The 20914-nt window shown below is 35.5% G+C and overlaps 1 protein-coding gene across 1 annotated transcript in view; it reads right to left on the bottom strand.

Moving 5' to 3' along the window:
* Cacna2d1 (calcium voltage-gated channel auxiliary subunit alpha2delta 1) overlaps window positions 1–20914 on the bottom strand; it is a 445325-nt gene that overhangs the window by 172313 nt on the left and 252098 nt on the right. Inside the window, exon 5 of the mRNA XM_052173128.1 lies at window positions 19247–19288. Coding sequence (XP_052029088.1) covers window positions 19247–19288 — 42 coding nt within the window. The remainder of the gene's footprint in view (window positions 1–19246; window positions 19289–20914) is intronic.

The following is a 20914-nucleotide window of genomic DNA, read 5'->3' on the forward strand; positions in this document are numbered from 1 at the left end:
CTTCAAGTTGGAAGCATTCCAGAATCATCCTGAGCTCTCTTAAAACACATGTTAAGATGCAGATGTAAGGCAGAGGTAAGTGTGGTGGGACAATCAAATTTAAATTATCCACTTGAAATAAATTTCAGAATTTACATTACTAAGCTTATACCTGGCAGCTGACAATAATTTAAAAAATAGTAGCACACATGAGGAGGATATGAGAGAACTAAAGAACCATTGTCTTATGTCATTTTCTTGACTTTTGCAACTTCTCTCTGTGCATCGGTTTTGATTTAAAAAGTAAGCACACTAAAGAAGAAGAGAACCATTACAATTCTGAACACAATTAAATCCTAACTCAGTTTTCTCAAATAGGCATCGGGAACCCATAAATAATGATACAAGTCAACGATCTAAGAATTAAAATCAAAGGTTAATTTCCTGTCCTTTGTCCTCTCTAATTGTGCCTGCCGTACAGTATCATCTTATTATTCCCTGGGTGGAAAACCATTCACAATGCTTTTAGAAATTTCTGGCTTGCATATTAAATAGTTTTTCAATCGAAACATTTTTATAAACATTTTTCTATTTTTCAGACTAAATTTAGACTAATATTTTCTATTCCTTTTGTGGAAATTGTTTTATATATTCCAGAAGCATTTTTTTAAAAAAAAGGGAATAAAAATCAATTTTAAATACAGTGCACAGAAAAGTCCCAACATTCATTAGCATATGTCAGGGATATACCTACTGAGCAACAGGGAAAATCAGAAAGAACAAACCAGAAACTGCCACGAAGCAGTTGGTCGAATGTTGTAAGAACAAAATCTCAACAGGACTGTAAAAAGAGTTTGTTTATTGTTGATGCTATCTTCATATCATGTCATTGTTTATTATTTTACTGTTTTAAAAAATGTAACCCAAAAAATAACATGTCGGTATCTTCAAATGCTGAGACACACACACATTGTTATTTAGACCATTATAAAAATTATTTAGATATAAATATTAGCAACGTTGACCTTCACAGTGACTCTGAACTCCTACACAACCCTTCAGTATGTGTTACTATGTGTTCAGTAAGCCATGATGTCATTATATAGACATAAGGAGCCATTGCTCATGTAGACTGGTATCAGGACATATGCACATAAACGCATCTATTTAGGGTTTTCACTGTAATATCTGTCTTTGGTAAAGTTGTTTGAAAACAGAAGAAAATGTTCTCATTCAGGTAAAGCCACGAGTAAATGGATTTAGTGATAACAAACAATTTATGCAAAACAAGAGTCACTCTTAAGGTGAAAATATCTGAATGAGAGAATCACACTGAGAAGGCAAGAGAAATGCAACAAGGGGTGGCTCAGGAGAAACCACAAAGTGACATATTGCCTAACAAAAGAAAAGTCACAGCTGCCTTGACTGGGAAAGGAAAGAATGCAATTGATACAAGGAGTTTGCTTTTCTTAGATTTTAATATGAAAATTAACACATTTTAAAAATTGTTCTTGGATTATTATTGACTGAATGAGACAAGAGGATATTAAGAAAATAAGAAGCTGTGTTAGTAGCATTGCCATGAAGAAAAAACTCAACTAATGACTGACATCCCAGCGTGTCTCACCATGAGCATGCTAACAGTGGAGTTACTCTTATTTTAAAACAGCAGTGAAGTCAGTACAAGGCACTATAGGCTTTAGAGCACAGGTTCTCAAGCTCCACCTCTGACCTTGACATCACAAAGGACATGAGAGTTACCCAGAATTTTAACAAATCTGGAGGAAAGAGAAATTGGAATATATTCCTATAAGTTACCAGGCAATTAAACTAGGTTCACGTGATGTTGCAGAATACCTCATGAGAAATTAGGATTAGCAATAAGAATAACAAACATAAGAACACATACCTAATGTAATACATCCCATGTATTATATTGATTTATTGTTTATAGATAATAGATGAATATAAATAGTAGTGCATGGTTTAGCTCTCTCTGGAAATAATCTTGGAAAATGGTGCATACCATTTGATACACATCTGATAGAGGGCAAATATGATGGTATTTCTGATTTTATTGCATTTAAGATATTGAAATAATTGTTCATTATAACATCAAAACTCCCACTTTATTTATAGGATTACTGAAAACAGTTTAACTGAAACATACCATATATTAATGATATATCAATTAACTAACATTAGAAGATACTATATCTAATATGCTAAGTGCCTTTTTATATCCCTAATATATGTGTATTTTTCAGATCTGTAGGAGATGAAACAGCATCTCTTTAGCTTTTTCCCAAAGCATCTCATCTAACATAAAAAGACTTAACTTTGTATAACTCAATACAGAGAAACTGAACAAATGCATTCTAAAATATAATCAAATATACTTTATAAAACACAGGAAAACACAAGATGCTCAATTCTTAGATTGATGTTAGATAATTTTGATTTTAAAATAATAACCAGGGCACAGAGAAGCAGAAGTGCATGTTGATCCAACTTTATACACATGGGCGGCATATCTGGATGTTTAATCTGGAAAGCTACAATAATTACATGACAAAATACTCCTGTATATGTACTATACTAAACTCCATATTCCAGTAACTGATGTTTGTAACATGACCTTGATTTGAAATATGTGATGCTTGCTGAATATAAGACTATATTTAGAGCAAAATATTCAAACATTTATATATCTTACCTAGGATTTAGGCTTTGAGGTAGAGAAGTTTAGTTACTTTATACAAGCGAGACTGGATGTGTTCTTACCCACAAACTTTGTTTGCAGTCTCACTCTCTATTTACCTTCCCTCTCTCTCTCTTCTCTTTCTCCATGTCTCTGTCTGTCTGCCTCTCTGTCTCTGTCTCTATCTGTGTGTGTGTGTGTGTGTGTGTGTGAGAGAGAGAGAGAGAGAGAGAGAGAGAGAGAGAGAGAGAGAGAGAGAGAGACTCAGGTCCTCTAGAAATGTATCCAGTGAATATTTGTATTTTACTACTGAAAGAATTAAATGAACGGGTTCATGGGTGATGCTTCTACAGAGCCTTGAATAAAATTCTAATGTATAAAGGGAATCTACTTCCACTTTGAAAATTTCTTTTTTGTTCTGTAACTATTTCATAAATAGTATCTACAATGGTGCATGGTAACACTTTATTATAGAAAGTCTGTTCTTTAGAGGAATGCTTTAATCTTTCAGTTGTATTAACTCTTATATTTTAATATATAATTTATAGAATGTTATATATTCTTAATATATAATATATATTCTTAATATAATATATAGTATGCTTTATGGTTCCAGATCAGTGATTGTTAAAAGTAGTTTTTATTCTGTTCCAAATGAAATGAACATGGAAATAATGTCACCATAGTAACAACATAATGGATTATAACATTGTTTCTTCTTAGCCACTAACTCACCATGGGAATTTCTGCATGTATGGATGCGTTGCTGATTCATGATGATGAAGATGGCTCATAGTATGATTACTGGGAGCAGAACCTCATTTTCGTAAGTTAATAGTTACTAGGGAGCTGTAGTCTATCACATCAAAGGAAAGAGCATTCAGGAGAACGGCTTGGAAATTCCGCCCAGCCTGAGCTGTCTCATTCATGCTGTGCGACCAGGATGGATATTAAACACTGGATTTAGTGTAGTGGCCATAAGAACACAGTGGGGCAGGCTCGATGCTAAGACATGTAGACACACTTACTTCATGAAGAGATGTAGAAGGTAAGTATATACTGAGGTACACTGAGCAGAACCACAGTGAGGACTTAAATAACACTGAAGTATTGAAAATTTATTTTATTGACTCATAGCAAGAGTCATAATGTTGAGTTGGAGAGATGGTTCAGTGGTTAAGAGCTAAAGGTCCTGAGTTCAAATCCCAGCAATCACATGGCGGCTCACAACCATCTGTAATGAGATCTGGTGCCCTCTTCTGATGCTTCTGAAGACAGCTACAGTGTACTTAGATATAACAATAAATAAATCTTTAAGCAGGAGTGAGCAGGGCCTACTGGAGTCCAGTGGGCCAAGTTGGGCCAAGCAGGGCCCAACCTGAGCTGGAGCAGGCTGACCAGAGCAAGCAGAGATCCTGAATTCAAAATTCCCAACTACCACATGATGGTTTGAAATCATCAGTACAGCTACAGAGTACTCATACATAAAATGAATGAATTAATAAATGAATGAATAAATTAAATAAAAATAAATATAGATACATATATAAATCTTTTAAAAAGAATCATAATGTTTCTATAAAATACATTAATATACAACAAATATGTTTATAAACAATTTTAAAAACAAGAATGTGTAGTTTCTGGAAAAGAAAGTGAAAATGGAAAAAAGGGAGAGCTATGAGACTCACTCATTAAAATAGTAAATCCTCAAGTGGCTACATACTACAGTTTACATGCATACGTGGTAGGTACCCCTGGACAATACACCACACTGGAGATAATGAAGAGACTAGTAGAAACACAAGGAAAGTGTAATAGCCATTGAATTGTAAGTATTTTATTTACTAAAAGATTAACCTAAAAATTGTCAATGATAAAATTATTTTCATAAAACAAATTAAACTAAAACAATGGCCCAAAGTATGCAAACATTATAAATTAAATTTTTTGTTTGGTTGGTTTGAAATAGGGTTTCTCCTGGTAGCCCTGACAGTCCAGGAACTCACTTTGTAGGTCACGGTAGCCTCAAATCAGAGTTCCTCTTGAGTCTGCTTCCTGAGTGCTGGGATGTGAGGCACAACCAACTGGCAATCAAAAATATTCTTGCAGTTTTTAAAAATTGTATTATCTTTATTATTTATTTATTTATTATTTATTTATGTCTTTGTGTGTATGCATGTGCATATGTGTGTGCATATCCATCTCTCTCTCTCTCTCTGTATGTGTGTATGTGTGTGAGAGAGAAAGAGAGAGAGAGAGAGAGAGGGAGGGAGGGGATAAGAGAAAGAATGAGAGAGAGAGAGAAATGGCATGATTCATATTCATGTGTAGAAATCAGAACAACTTGAAGAAGTCAGTTCTCTCTTTCCCAAAAAGCTGGACCTCTTAATCAGTCACAGGTTTCTGAGCACAGGAGCAAGCATCTTACCTAACGAGGCATCTCCTGGGCATATTCTTCATAATTTTTAACTAATAAAATTGTTAATTTATTAGATGTAACTAAAGATAACTATAGTAAGTGAAATAAGGCAAGTAAAGCAGTGTGATGTGTAATTTTATTCACATGTGGAATCTAAAACACTGACTTTGTAGAAATTGAGAATAAAGTAGTAGCTGCCCAGGACTTGGGAAAGTAGGTGAGTGTGGGAGACACTGGTTAGTCTGCACCTGCTACAGTTAGATTCGGCTTGCTTCTACTCTATAGGACGCCACACTTAAACAGTGGAGTATTCTTAAATGGCAGGACTATTTACAGTCTTTAATATTTAAATGTTAAACATGTAAACTATTAAAGGATATTTAAAGTCTTCACAATGAAGAAAGGTTGCGTGATTGGTAATTCAACCTGATTAAAAGAGTACCCAATATAGACAGGTATTGAAATAGCCAGTAGTATCACTTTAATATGTATATTTCAGTATTTTGAATATTCATTAAACATTTCTAAAGGGGAAATATATATAATTTCTCTTGATGAACATAGATCACACCTGGGTCTCGGTAACTCTCATATCAGGCATTAGAAATCACCTGTGGTAAATAACCTCTTAATTCTACTTATTCAATTTAATGTAATAGAAAGGTCCTTTTAAGATGTTGTAATTTAAATGAACGTTAAATTTTGGAAAATAAAGTTTGCGTCATTGCAGAAAACAAATGTTGACAATCTGGACATGGACCAGCTCCTTTGCAGGAACACTCTGCACCCAAGGTGCCACTGTAGGTCACCTCCAGCTAGTGAAGCACAGGGCTAGCAGGGCATGCACAGTACAGCTGCCAGAGCACAAGGTCATCCGTCACACCGGATGAGAGCCTCAGAGCTCGGAGACCTTGCTCTCTTTAAACTAACAATGCTTTGTTCTATGCAGCAGTGTTCTGAACTTCCAGTGATGCAAAGCATATAACATGCATTATTATAACCCAGTCCAAACACGCTCTAGCCAGTAGGGTAAGGCATCTTAACTTAGATGAACAACAACAACAACAAAACCCTCCAGGCAAAGGAATAATCCATCTGCTATATGGAATCAGCTAAAGTTTCATCTCTATGTATTGTAATCGAGGAGTCTGCATTTACTGACACCTTGACTTATAATAAAGACTTCATGTTATAAGATACTAGTATTAAAATGTTAGAAAATAAACTTAAAAGTTTTATTCTTTAAAAAAAAATTTACAACAGATCCCATGACCCTATGAAGCATATAACCCTACCACCTTCTAGAATCAAATCTGTGTCTATAAAATTGAATCCTGAAACATTATGCTTCTAATGAGACATTAGATAAAATGCCATGTTAGAATTAGTTTTAAAGTAGACAAGACTACCAAGAAGAAACAAATAAATATGCAAGGGAGCTCTGCAGAACAGCCAAATGTCCCAGACAGGTCAAAATTTTTAAATGATCAATACAATAAAATGAAGCAAAACAAAAAAATCAATTCGATTTAATGAGATGAGATGCTTGTGCTTATTTAATTTAGATGATAGTAAGAGTTATATGTCTCAGAATGGGTGATAGGGTCTGGAATGGTCTGATTTACTTCAGTTCCCTCGGGAATTCAGGAAATAGTGCAAGTTGCTGGCACAACTCAGACCATCGGGGCCATCTACTCCACTATCTTCAGGGAGTCTGAACACTCAAGGACAGATGTCTCTAAAAACTAAATTAGGAATCTAAGTAAACATCTTCTCTACAGAAAATTTAAATAGTAGATATCTAGATAATTATTTATTTGGTGATATTTTCAACTTTCTTTAAGTTTTTAGTATTTAGTATTTAGAGCCTAAAATGACATCAACATGAATATTGTATTTGTGTTCACATTTATTTTAAAAATTTGAGATATGCCTGTGAATTTTATTTAGCATATGAATTGTTTTAGGAGAAACAAAAGCAATAATCACTATCCCAGACTAATTCCCATTTATTGTGATTAATTTTACACACACACACACACACACACCCACACACACACACTCTCTCTCTCCCACTGTCTCGTTTTTGTGGTAAAATCACCTCACCAACCTAAAATTTAATGTCCCAGCATTCATACTGCTTTGATATTACACAGATTAGCAATTTTGAATTGCATAATGTAAGTCAAAATGTTCTAAATGTTTTATGTTACCTATATTGTTTTACTACTACGTACGTTTTACAGAACATATAGTGAAAGAGAGAGACAGAGAGAGAGAGAGAAAGAGAGAGACAGAGTGAGAGACAGAGAGAGAGACAGAGACAGAGAGACAGAGAGAGAGAGACAGAGAGAGAGAGAGAGAGAGAGAGAGAGAGAGAGAGAGAGAGAGAGAGAGAGAGAGAGACCATGTGGCGTCAACAGCATAAGCTCGGGAAGGGCAGGGCAGTGATTCCCACCCGGGCAGTGGTCCCCCCTGAACAGCCTGTACCTTCTGGCAAAGCGTGCACAGCAATCACACATGCATACCTTGCTGTCTAGACAAGAAATGGAGTTACATTCTGAAATTTTGTAAATGGAAACCATACACTTTTTTAAAAAACAAAAACAGTAGAAAAGGGAAGGATACTGAGCAGGAGCCTTTACGATCATGCCTGATGCCCACAGTCCTGCAGGGAAGGCATTCTCTACAAGGCCAACCATGACTTATAAGCTCCCAGAACACTGTGGGGAAGGAAGGCCACTTGCTCCCTAGGAAAGGAACTTGCTAGGTGAACCTATTTTAAAAGTAACTACATAGCGTTCAATTTGAGATCAGTTAACAAGAGAAGTGCATATGTCAAAAAGAATGGAAGAGTATAACTATAAGTGGCCAGATGCTCCTATTTCCACCAAGGCAGGCTTGCACATTACAAACCTCTAGAGGTGTGGCTAGACAAACAATTAAGTCCAGTTATACTTTCCTTTCTGTTTCAAGTCTCTAGAGTTGTGACTACACAAACAATTAAGTCCAATTATACTTTCATTTCAGTTTCAAGTCATGACTCTGAACATATTCTACAATTCCTGATGGACATCAATTCTATACCTATTTTGGACACCCCTTCCTTGTGCCTGACTATCAGTAGGTATTTATTTTATAGCTACAAGGTATATATAGACATCTTTGATTGGAATAAAGAAGCAAAGATATTATAAAATGTCACTAAGTTATTATCAGAAAACAGAATCCTCAAGAGTTTCTAGATGGGGCTGGAGAGATGGCTGCTCTTCCAAAGGTCCTGAGTTCAATTCCCAGTAGCCACATGGTGGCTCACAACCATCTGTAATAGTATCCGATGTCTTCTTGTGGTGTGTCTGAAGTCAGCTACAATGCACTCATATACATAAAATAATTCTTTTTTTTTTAGAAAACATAAAAAAAGTTTCTAGATGGCTCCCTACAAACAGGCTAACACAAAGAGGTGCAAGCACAGGCACATTCTAAAGAAATAACTAACCACCTTTAAATACTTGTTTTGCTTTGAGGGAGAGTATTAATCATGACCACAAGAAACATAACAATGTGCTGTACATCAACAGATCATTCTTTCTGACAAATATAAGCTTGGTGACATGCCAGCATGGCGTGTGTTGAAGAACATAGAACCTGGACAGCCTACATTTATTCTTGATTCCAACGAGAGCTGAATTCCTGGCCTTACTATGATTTATTTCTGTTATGAAAGCTGCCCCTACACCTACCGCTCTTTGTCATCTCACACTCACCAGCCCCACATATGCCTGCACCATTATACACTCATGTGCTAGGATTTCTACTCTGTATTCAAGCCTTTAAAAAATGCTTCTACAGTATTTAAATGTGTGGATCAGGTTGAGGGTAAGACAGTAGGAGGTAGCTGGGGGTTATGACAGGCTGGAGGGCATATCACCGGAAAGGGCAGTCAAACTAACTTTGTTTCCAATACAACTTGGACCCAGAAAATTAAATATTTAGTTGAATCTGTCCCTGCCATACACAAGATGCTTCACACGTGTTAGGAAAATCTCAGATGCTTATTTTCAAATTTGACTTGAAAGCTAAACATAAAACTCGACTCAAAGGCATTCTCCTAAGCAACCAAACTAAATATTTAACTGTCTACTAGAGCTCTCTTCTGGGATGTCCTTGAGCAAGGCTTTGCTATAAATGTTGACTTTAAACCCTTTGTCTGGCACTGTAGGCCACCCACATCAGCAACTGTGCACAGATTTCACTACAGACCTAATTGCCATCTCCCACTAAATCTGATGACCCTCTACTCTCCATGCTTTGGCATAATCTATAGGCACAAACTTTCTGGTTTATATTTCTGTATCTTGACTTCCATCCTTAGTATCTTTCTAATAAAATATCTGCTTTTTAAGCATTTTTCAACTCAAATTCATTGAGTGTATCATATATGAATAATTCATGTTGTTAAATTTGTTTCCTCTTCTGATGAGAATTTCTTTGTGTCAGTTTTGTTTTATGATTTGGGGTATGTTTTGTATATCCCAGGATTTTTCTCTGCAGTGACAAACCATATATGGCATGCTGTTTTCCTTTCTTACCTGAATAAAAACATAACTCCAATTCATAGACTTATGTCTGTGCCGTCATTACTGTGGCTTTCTTCCTTAATTATAACTTTATAGGTTTTCCCATTACTATGCTCTATGTTATCAGTTTAAAAAAAAAAAGACCTGTCTAATTTTAGGACTAGGATAGGCTCAAGTGGGAGGTTTTATTTTTGTTTCCCTCCAAACCATTAAACTAGAGTAGAGGAAGACATAAAGAAAGTTGTACCGTTTGAACAAGAGAACTTCACAAAGGTCAAATGTTTTTCTAAATGTGTACATTTAAATTATTTTCCTTTAAATTTCAGTGACTAATACAGTTCTAGGGTGGATAGTGAGAAAATGGGCCCTTTAAGAAAGACTCTTCTAAGTGTGGAAGGCAGAAAGATGAAAATGCTTAGAATAGATCTACTATATTAGTTTCTTAAGCCTTTTACTTATGTAAGATGAGATTTCATCTTAGATTCAGTGACTTACAGGAGAAAGAAGAACCATTCATTGGTGACTCTATTTTATTATATTTTTTATTATATATTTTTATTTTCTATATTCTTTATTTACATTCCAAATGATTTCCCCTTCCCCAGTTCCCCCCTTCCCCATATGTCCCATAAGCCTTCTTCTCTCCACCCATTCTCCAATCACCTCTCTCCTTTTTCTCTGTCCTGGTAATCCCCTCCAATGCTAGATGAAGCCTTTCCAGGATCAGGACCCTCTCCATACTTCATAATGGGAGTCATTTGTTATGCTAATTGTGCCTTGGATATTCAGAGCTTCTGGGCTAATTAATATCCACTTATCAAAGATTGCATTCCATGTGTATTCTTTTGTGATTGGGTTACCTCACTTAGGATGATATTTTCCAGTTCCAACCATTTGCCTAAAAATTTCATGAATTCATTGTTTTTAATTGCTAAGTAGTATTCCATTGTATAAATATATTTTACATACTTTATGAGAGCTATGCCAGCAATTTTAACCACACAAAACTGCCATCTGGTCAATAATACTCTGATTCACCAAGGGAATCATTTGTAAAGCTCAGTGGTATCTGCAAGAAGAAAGCCATTTTAACACCAAAAGTTGTCTGCATAACTGATTTCAGTAAGACTCAATCATGGTTTTAAATACCACACTCATCAATATATATCCCATGACCAAACCAATAGAAAGTATCTATGAACATGATATTTAGGAATATTTATGTATTAAAATAATGTGCTGAATGATTAAAAGCCTTATTCAATTTTAGAAACAAAAAGCTGACATCATTTAAATAACTGCTACATGTATGTTAGATCCATGTCAAAGTAAAACTTAATGTCTTTGAGTAAGAAAGAAAATGAATGATGGTAATGTGTGAGAAATGGAGAATATGGCCACTGTGTTGCTACTCATGGGAGCTGAAAATCAAATCATCTAACACAGAACAAGGGAGAAAGTTAAAAATCCTAAACAGAGGCCCAGAGTTTATAATCTTTCAGTCTTTTGCATGAGGAAAAAATAAACTTTAGTATTTGGCTACATGCATCGCTTGTTGAAATAAACAGAGAACAATTTTAATAAGAGAGCAGTTTCTTAATGTAGCACTGTAATTAGTTTCACTGGTTGATTTGATGTGAAGTATTGATATATAAGATGGCAATCTAATGTTGTAGACTGAGAACAGTTATGGTGAGCCAACACAAGCCAAAACAATGTTCTGGTATTATGATTTGTGAGCATTTTATATATATATAAAATCATGAATGGCACAATCCACTAATCCCCCTGTGATGTAAAGATGAATAAACTGTATCATCTATACCAGTACAACTTTGGTAGATAAGCCATAGTCTATGGGGTAAAATGAAACAATGTAACCCTTTAGAATGCTAAAATAGACCAGAGTGTAGTATTTACAGGTCTTTATTATCTTTTCTGAATAATGTTTTGATTATAGAAAGCAATTTAGTAATAGTTACCAAAATGCAGGCATTAAAATGAATAATTTTATATGCATTTTGTATAAAAGTGGTTTCACTTCCAATTTAAAGATCCAAGTGCATTTAAATGATAGAAGATACATGGGTGGGGTATTGTCACTATCTTTAATACACTGAGAAAAGTAACTGGAGACAGGTAGAAAAACTATCATCTCCTAATTACTACTCTCCTATTTCTCACATAAATATCTGACTTTGACCCTTTACTGGGCATATGCACATCAGAAAAAGAAAATAAATTCTGTGCGCCCGTGCTAAGGTGCTTCACAGTTTAACAATGCAAACAATTGTGCACTGAAACCATCTGATCCTGTGCTTTTTTTGCTCAGAAGGCTCTCTATGACCCCTTCTATTTCTTTAGGGGTTATGAGTCTGTTTAGATGATGTATTTGATCCTGGTTTAATTTTGGTATTTAGTATCTGTCTATGAAATTGTCCATTTCCTCCAGATTCTCCAGTTGTGTTGAGTACAGGCTTTTGTAGTAGGATCTGATGATTTTTTGAATTTTCTCAGTTTCTGTTGTAATATCTCCTTTTTCATTTCTAATTTTGTTAATTTGAATACATTCTCTGTGCCCTTTGGTTAGTCTGGATAAGGGTTTATCTATCTTGTTGATTTTTTTTCTAAGAACCAGCTCCTGGTTTTGTTGATTCTTCGTATGGTTCTCTTGGTTTCTACTTGATTGATTTCAGCCTGAGTTTGATGGTTTCCTATCTTCTCCTCCTCCTGGGTGAATTAGCTTCTTTTTGTTCCAGGTTAACACCAATACTCTTCAAACTATTCCACCAAATAGAAACAGAAGGAACACTACCCAACTCCTTCTACGAAGCCACAATTACGCTGATACCAAAACCACACAAAGATCCAATTAAGAAAGAGAATTTCAGGCCAATTTCCCTTATGAATATCGATGCAAAAATACTTAATAAAATTCTTGCCCACCGAACCCAAGAACACATCAAAACGATCATACACCAGGATCAAGTAGGCTTCATCCCAAGGATGCAGGGATGGTTCAATATAAGGAAATCCATCAATGCAATCCATTACATAAACAAACTCAAAGAAAAAAAACCACATGATCATTTCATTAGATGCTAAAAAAGCATTTGACAAAATTCAGCATCCTTTCATGCTAAAAGTCTTGGAAAGGACAGGAATTCAAGGCCCATATCTAAACATAGTAAAAGCAATATAGAGCAAACCAGTCGCCAACATCAAACTAAATGGAGAGAAACTTAAAGCAATCCCACTAAAATCAGGGACTAGACAAGGCTGCCCCCTCTCTATATATCTTTTCAATATAGTTCTTGAAGTCCTAGCTAGAGCAATTAGACAACATAAGGAGGTCAACGGGTTACAAACTGGAAAGGAAGAAGTCAAACTATCACTATTTGCAGATGATATGATAGTATACTTAAGTGACCCAAAAAACTCTACTAGAGAACTCCTACAGCTGATAAACAACTTCAGCAAAGTAGCTGGCTACAAAATCAAAGCAAGCAAATCACTAGCCTTTATATACTCAAAGGATAAGCAGACTGAGAAAGAAACTAGGGAAATGACCCCCTTCACAATAGCCACAAACAGCATAAAGTATCTTGGGGTGACTATAACCAAACAAGTGAAAGACCTATATGACAAGAACGTCAGATCTCTGAAGAAGAAAACAAAGACGATCTCAGAAAATGGAAAAAATCTTCCATGTTCATGGATTGGCAGGATTAATATAGTTAAAATGGCCATCTTGCCAAAGGCAATCTACAGATTCAATGCAATCCCCATCAAAATCCCAACCCAGTTCTTCATAGAGCTAGAAAGAGCAATGCTCAAATTCATCTGGAATAACAAAAAAAACCTAGGATATCTAAAACTATTCTCAACAGTAAAATGGGACCTCATAAAACTACAAAGTTTCTATAAGGCAAAGGACACTGTCAAAAGGACAAAACGTCAACCAACAGTTTGGGAAAGGATCTTCACCAACCCTAAATCCGACAGAGGGCTAATATCTAATATCTAATACAAAGAACTCAAGAAGGTAGAACCCAGAGAACCAAATAACTCCATTAAAAAGTGCGGTACCGAGCTAAAGAAAGAATTTTCACATGAAGAACTTCTGAGGGCTGAGAAACACCTTAAGAAATGTTCAACATCATTAATCATTAGGGAAATACAAATCAAAACAACCCTGAGATTTTACCTCACACCAGTCAGAATGGCTAAGGTCAAAAACTCAGGAGACAGCAGGTGCTGGCAAGGATGTGGAGAAAGAGGAACACTCCTCCACTGCTGGTGGGATTGTAAGATGGTGCAACCACTTTGGAAATCAGTCTGGAGGTTCCTCAGAAAACTGGGCATGGCACTTCTGGAGGACCCTGCTATACCACTCCTGGGCATATACCCAGAGTATTCCCCAGCGTTTAATAAGGACACATGCTCCACTATGTTCATAGCAACCCTATTTGTAGTAGCCAGAAGCTGGAAAGAACCCAGGTGTCCCTCAACGGAGGAATGGATACAAAAAATGTGGTATATTTACACAATGGAGTACTATTCAGCCATTAGAAACAATGAATTCATGAAATTCGTAGACAAATGGATGGAGCTGGAGAACATCATACTAAGTGAGGTAACCCATTCTCAAAAGACCAATCATGGTATGCACTCACTGATAAGTGGATATTAACCTAGAAACTTATAATACCCAAGGAATAATCCACATATTAACTGATGTCCAAAAAGAATGGAGGAATGGCCCCTGGTTCTGGAAAGACTCAATGCAACAGTATAGGGTAATACCAGAACAGGGAAGTGGGAAGGGGTAGATGGGGGAACATGGGGAGGGAAGAGGGCTTATGGGACTTGCGGGGAGTGGGGACCCAGAAAAGGGGAAATCATTTGAAATGTAAATAAAGAATACATCGAATTAAAAAAAGAATGCAAACAATGACTGCAGGAAGAAATGATAAGTGTAACCTTCAAAGTGGGCTCTGTAGGGCAAAGGAGAATTCCTACAATGGGAATTACTTCGTTTTGTGGTGTAAGAAAGAGGGAGGGAGGGAGAAAGGGAAGGGAGAGAGAAAGGGAGGGAGGGAGAAGGGAAGGGAGGGAGAAAAGGAGGGAGGGAGAAAGGGAGGGAGAGAGAAGGGGAGGGAGGGAGAAAGGGAGGGAGAGAGAGGGGAGGGAGGGAGAAGGGGAAGGAGGGAGAAAGGGAGGGAGGGAGAAGGGGAAGGACGGAGAAAGGGAGGGAGGGAGAAGGGGAGGGAGGGAGAAAGGGAAAGTGGGAGAAAAGAAGGAGGGAGAAAGGGGGGAGGGAGAAAGGGATGGAGGGAGAAGGGGAAGGAGGGAGAGAGAAAGGGAGGGAGGGAGATGGAAGAAGGGAGAAGAGACTGAGACTAAAAGTAACTGAGATAGACTGAAAAAGACACACACACACGTGCACACATGCACAGGCACACAAATGCACACACACACATACACTGAAACAGACTGACACAGACAGAGACAGACCAAGACCGAAACAAAGAAAACAGATTAAACAAAATATCATCCTGAATAGTTGAGTGATTAACTATGAAATTCCACTCTAGCTTGGTACCCAGAATGTTACATAAGGGAAGAATCAGAATACCATCAGCACCTAACATTTCTATAAAAAAAGCAACTTTAGCAGGTAGATAGTTAATCGTGTTATAGTTCCTCATAAATTTTCAAAAACTGACATGAAATATTCCAAACTAACTAATGGTATATATGAAAAGATCAACTTATGGAGCAATTTAAGTTAAAACTTAGGACAATATTGTGCCACCCATATGATTTCTCAAAATCCTACTCAAACTTAACACTTTTGAGGTAATTCTTCCAAAATATAGATTTACTAATTGTACTATTGGCTTGAGTAGGAATTAGCGGAAGAGTTCAATTCATGGGATAATATCAAGGTAACCCTAAAGCAGTAAGCATTTAGATTCAATGAAAGTATTATTTTCTCAAATACTTATTGAAATATTTCACACACTCCTCTAGTTTTGTGTTTTATTTTTAATTAACCCCCTTTTCTACGTTTGTGTGTGTAGTAAATGCAGGCACCAGCAGAGGGCGCCAGATCACCTACAGCCGAAGTTACATGTTACTATAAACACCCAATGTGGATGCTACTTACCAAACTCAGGTCTTCTGCAAGGGATCATTTCATCAAGTTCATTTATACAAAGCTATCCCCTTGGCCCCTTCTCTTGGTTATTAAGGTCTCTAAAACTTTTAAATTTTTATTTGAAATCAGCTCAAATATCTTATGCAAATATGAAGTAAATACATTGAAAGACAATATGGATATCCTTTACAATATCTTAACTATAAAATATTTTCTAATTTATTATAAAAATATTATAATTACAAAATATTCAGAATCTAATATGGCCATACTCTAAATAACATTTATATATGTCAGGCAACTGCTACACAAATAGGTATGAAAAAGCTAACTTTGCTAACATTAGCAAATATATATTGAAATCCAAATTTACAGATGAACTGAATATTCAACGTGGTCATGAAGCTGATAAGAATAATAAAATTTTAAATAGCTTGCTTCCTGTACATGTAGGAAAATGTGAATAATGGTTAAAAAAAAAGGAAACTAATTAAAGCAATGAAAAAACAATTTTAATGGGCTAAATTTTCCTTTAATATAATGCCAGGCAGTGCTTCAAGAAATAATTACTTTGTAAATCATAGTGTACAGTGGAATTTGGTAATTTCTGTAAATTATCTATGTCTATCTATATCCATATCCATATATATATAAACTTTCTTTCATATATATTATATATAATAATATACAATTTTATATATTACATATAATCTGATACATAAATTATATAATATACAATTTTATGTATCACATATAATACATAACATATTTATATATTATATAGTATATATTTTTATGTATTATATATAAAATATTAAATTGTATTTCCTAATAATATGTATAATAAAAATAAATATAGTAAAATAAATATTGTATAAATATATGTAATTTACAGAAAATTACATATATTATATATAATACAAACATAATATATTAAAATATCCCAAACTCCTAATACAACAGCACCTCTTTTAGGGATTTAAAATACAAGTGAAATAGAAATTTTATCTAAAAATATTAATGTAAAAATATTTTGAATGTTCAAGGAGCAAAATTTAATTTCTCAGCAGAAGAGTCCATTTCATGGTATTATAGCAACTCAAATTATTATCTAACATTGATTTAACAATATAACAATTACTTTTACTATTTTATAAATGAGTTATCTGAACACTTGTCAGGTTGATAATGATTGTGCATGACTGTAATATCACACAAACTTATATAGTAAAACATAGTCTCACAAAAACAAAAAACAAAAAAATAATAACCGTAAATGAAAATATGCAAGATAAAGAGATAATATGATTTTATAACTGCTTAAATGATTGGATGTCTTTCTCTCTTCCTTTTAAGTATTAAATTCTGTATAATATAGCTATATTCTTTTTATATGTCAAGCATATTCTTCAGAGAAATATATACTCTTCATCCGAATCTAAGCCAGAAATTGAATGAATTGAAAACAGCACTAGTCAGCTTCATTCCTGCATAGATAACGTGGCTGAGGTCGGGCAGTGGTGGCACACGCCTGTAATCCCAGCACTTGGGAGGCAGAGGCAGGTGGATTTCTGAGTTCCAGGCCAGCCTGGTCTACAGAGTGAGTTCCAGGACAGCCAGGGCTATATGAGAAACCCTGTCTCGAAAAACCAAAAATCAAAAGAAAAAAAAAAAGATAACGTGGCTGGGAATCCTGCGTGCATGTACAGTTGTGTGAGGTGTGTGCCTGTGGAGAACAGAAGTGGTTGGGAATCCTACGTGCATGTACAGTTGTGTGAGCTGTGTGCCTGTGGAGAACAGAAGTCATGTCAAGTGTCTTTCTCAATCCCTCCTCACATTCTTTATTGGAAAGATTCTGTCTTCATGTCATGGATTCGCTACCCTGACAGAGCAGCAAGCCTAGGCTTTGTGATGGGATCACAGGTACCTGCCACAGTGCCAACTCTCTGAGTGAGTGCCTGTGTCTAAGCACTTACCCACGCTTAGGCAGACAGGACTTTAACCACCAAGTCGAACCCCAGACTAACTTTTGGAACTTTAGGATTTAATAACTTATGGGTAAGTAAAATGTAACGGCTGGTGAGCATGACTTAGACTATGAATCCTATCATTTTCTTTATATTCCATAACTTCTGTTCCCTGTTTTCATTCTCCTCACACACTATTATAAGAATGTTTTTTATTTTGACAAAAAGCAAAGATGACAAACACACATCCCTGCCTTTTGTTTAAAGATAAACTCTAGTTCTTATGAGGACAACACAGATTCAAAATGCATTTGTGGATATATAATTATATATGAGTATTTTTCTAATATAAATAATCACCTATGAAAGATTTAGACCTTGAATATAAGCTGTACATTTTGAAATGTTCCCACAATAATTAAATAAAATGCCTTCTCAGTCCCTATGACACATGGAAAAATTATACAGAGCTCATTATTCAAAAATTCATATTCTCAAATATTTGAAAACTCAGTAAGAAAAATTATTTAAAAATCCTCTGTAGGGTGTCAAGTGTATTGCTCAGTGATAAAGCACTTGCAGGGGAAGGCCGTGTTGTATAACTATCTTATATTACTTTATCGATTATTGTGATAAAATGTCCTAAAGAAAGGAAATTATGGAAAAGATGGGTTTATTTTGGAAAAGAGTGCAATGGAACTGCTATTATGGGGGATAGCATGGTTGCTGATCTTGAGGCAGCTGGTAACTTTGCCTCCACAGTCAGGAAGCAAGAAGACATGAATGCTAGCTCTGAGCTACCATTTCTCCGCTGTAATCCATCCAGGACTTCACCCTCTGAAAGTGAACCTCTTACAGGTAAGAATCATCTACCCACTATGATTAGGATAATTAAAATAAACCATCATAGACACTCCTACAAGCTAACCAATTCTACAGAGTTCTTCACAGGTTTACCCACTGGGTTTTCTTCTAGGCTTTTCTTGATAATGTCAAGTTGTCAGTGAATTATTATAAGCAGTGTAGCTACTATGTTTTAAAGATCAGATCAGCAGGGTCATTTGTTACCTGTTTTACATTGAATTTTGTTGAGCCCACTGACATTAGGCAGAATACAGAGATGGTTCTATTCAGATCTACTCTCTACCTTACAAATGGAATACACATGTCTAAGCCTCAGCGACACACATGGATGCACTTACTGGATATGCTTGGATAGAAACAAGATGTTAGAATTCCATTTCTAATATCGAAAAGCCAGGAAACTCTCAGTACAACGTAGTTAAGAGTGAGCACCATCACGAAGCTACATCTAATTAATGCTCTGCTCTTGTCATCTAACGGTCTCCTTAAATGTGTCCCATCCAGTGCCAGTTGCTTAAATCGATCCTTCATCATTGGGAACAACTTAATGTACATTGTTCTAGAACTTACGTCAAGATCATCCTTAGCGTTATAGTAGACAACTTCATTGCTCTAAAACAGAAAAAAAAAGAATGTTGTATTAATAACAAAGCATAAACAAGAAATATTAGTCCTAACAAAATGCATTTTTTAGTATTCTAGTAATGACCTTTTCATAAACTGGTTTTACAATATGCCCTATGAAACCCATAGATCCTCAAATGTTTTCAGAAACTCTAAACTAATACAACGGCAAAAATTATAGAACAACCTATAGTGGAGAAAAGAACTTAGAATAGGACTTAAAAGCATTGTCTAAGAGAAAGAACATACAGATTTCACATGTTAAGTGCATCCTTGGGACACACAGATAAACACATAAATAGGATAAATAATATGCACCATAAAATAAGAAAATTTATTTACTAGTGATAAAACATTTTGATCTTCAGATATAACTTTTCACAGTATTAACTCTCGATGACATAAGGAATGCTGAGAGAAATTTTTCATAAATTAAAAAAAAACACAAATGCAGTTAGTAAAAAATACCAAATTATATGTGTCAAATTACATTAGTATTATTTCTGAGAGTCTTGTGAAATGGTAGATAATTTTGTACATGTGAGCAAGAATTAATATAATTGACAGTTCCTCTAACACGATTTTGCTGAAAAATACTGTAAATGTGTGGTTTTAGACTTCTGTTGTGTTGTGTATGAGAGTGTGTTTTGCCTGACACATGTATATGCATATGTGCATGCCTAGTGCCTGTGGAGGATCTGGATCACCTAGAACGGATGAGCTACCATGTAGACTCTGGGAGCTGAATCCAGGTCTGTTGCAAGTAGAATTGGTAATCTTAATTATTGATCCATTCCCTCTAGCCTCCAAGATACTAAAAATATGAATAAGGAGTATACATTGTGCTCCAGAAGGACAATATAAACAAAGAAAAATGACTGTCATGGTTTGTAAATTCCTTTTCTTGTGTCTTGAGGCTAGTTCTACATCTGTACTAACAAATTGTAAGAATATATTTTTTCTGTGCCTCATACACATCCACTTGCATGGGCAATTTTAAAGTTGTATTATTAGCAAGCTGACAATAAACACGTTTTAAAAGATAACTTAATTGGGCTCTGAGTTTAAAAACATACGAATTTGTTATAGCTGTCTTATAGGAAAAATATTTCAAAATCATGGCATTTAGAAAAAACAGGTACTGGTGTCACTTAGGGGGTCTGGAGCCATGGCTAGGCATTGTGTGCATGATCTCATTGGTGGGAACCAAATGCAGTTCCCAGCACCAGCAAAGGATGCTGGTAACCACCTGTAACTCTAAGCTTCAGAAAACCTGTTAGGGAGTCTGGGCATTTTCACCTCTCAAGTACTCAAGCAAGCATGCGCACGCACGTGAACACACACACACACACACACACACACACACACACATACACAGACACATACACACATAAAATAAACCTTGTTAAAAAATTGTAAGCTTTTTCATGTGTTCAAAAGTCATAGGTGTCTGGGTTGTAGGATTACATTTAGTTGACAATGCTGGAGTTAATAGACTCAACTGATTAATCATATGTCTGTATGCCTCTTCATGAAGAAAAACTTGGGTTTGTTTCCCAACTTACTAAAATTAGAAACCAGATCCTACTATTTGTTGTTAGTATGAAAAGCCTA

This window comes from Apodemus sylvaticus, chromosome 2, assembly GCF_947179515.1.
Source record: "Apodemus sylvaticus chromosome 2, mApoSyl1.1, whole genome shotgun sequence".
NCBI lineage: Eukaryota > Metazoa > Chordata > Mammalia > Rodentia > Muridae > Apodemus > Apodemus sylvaticus.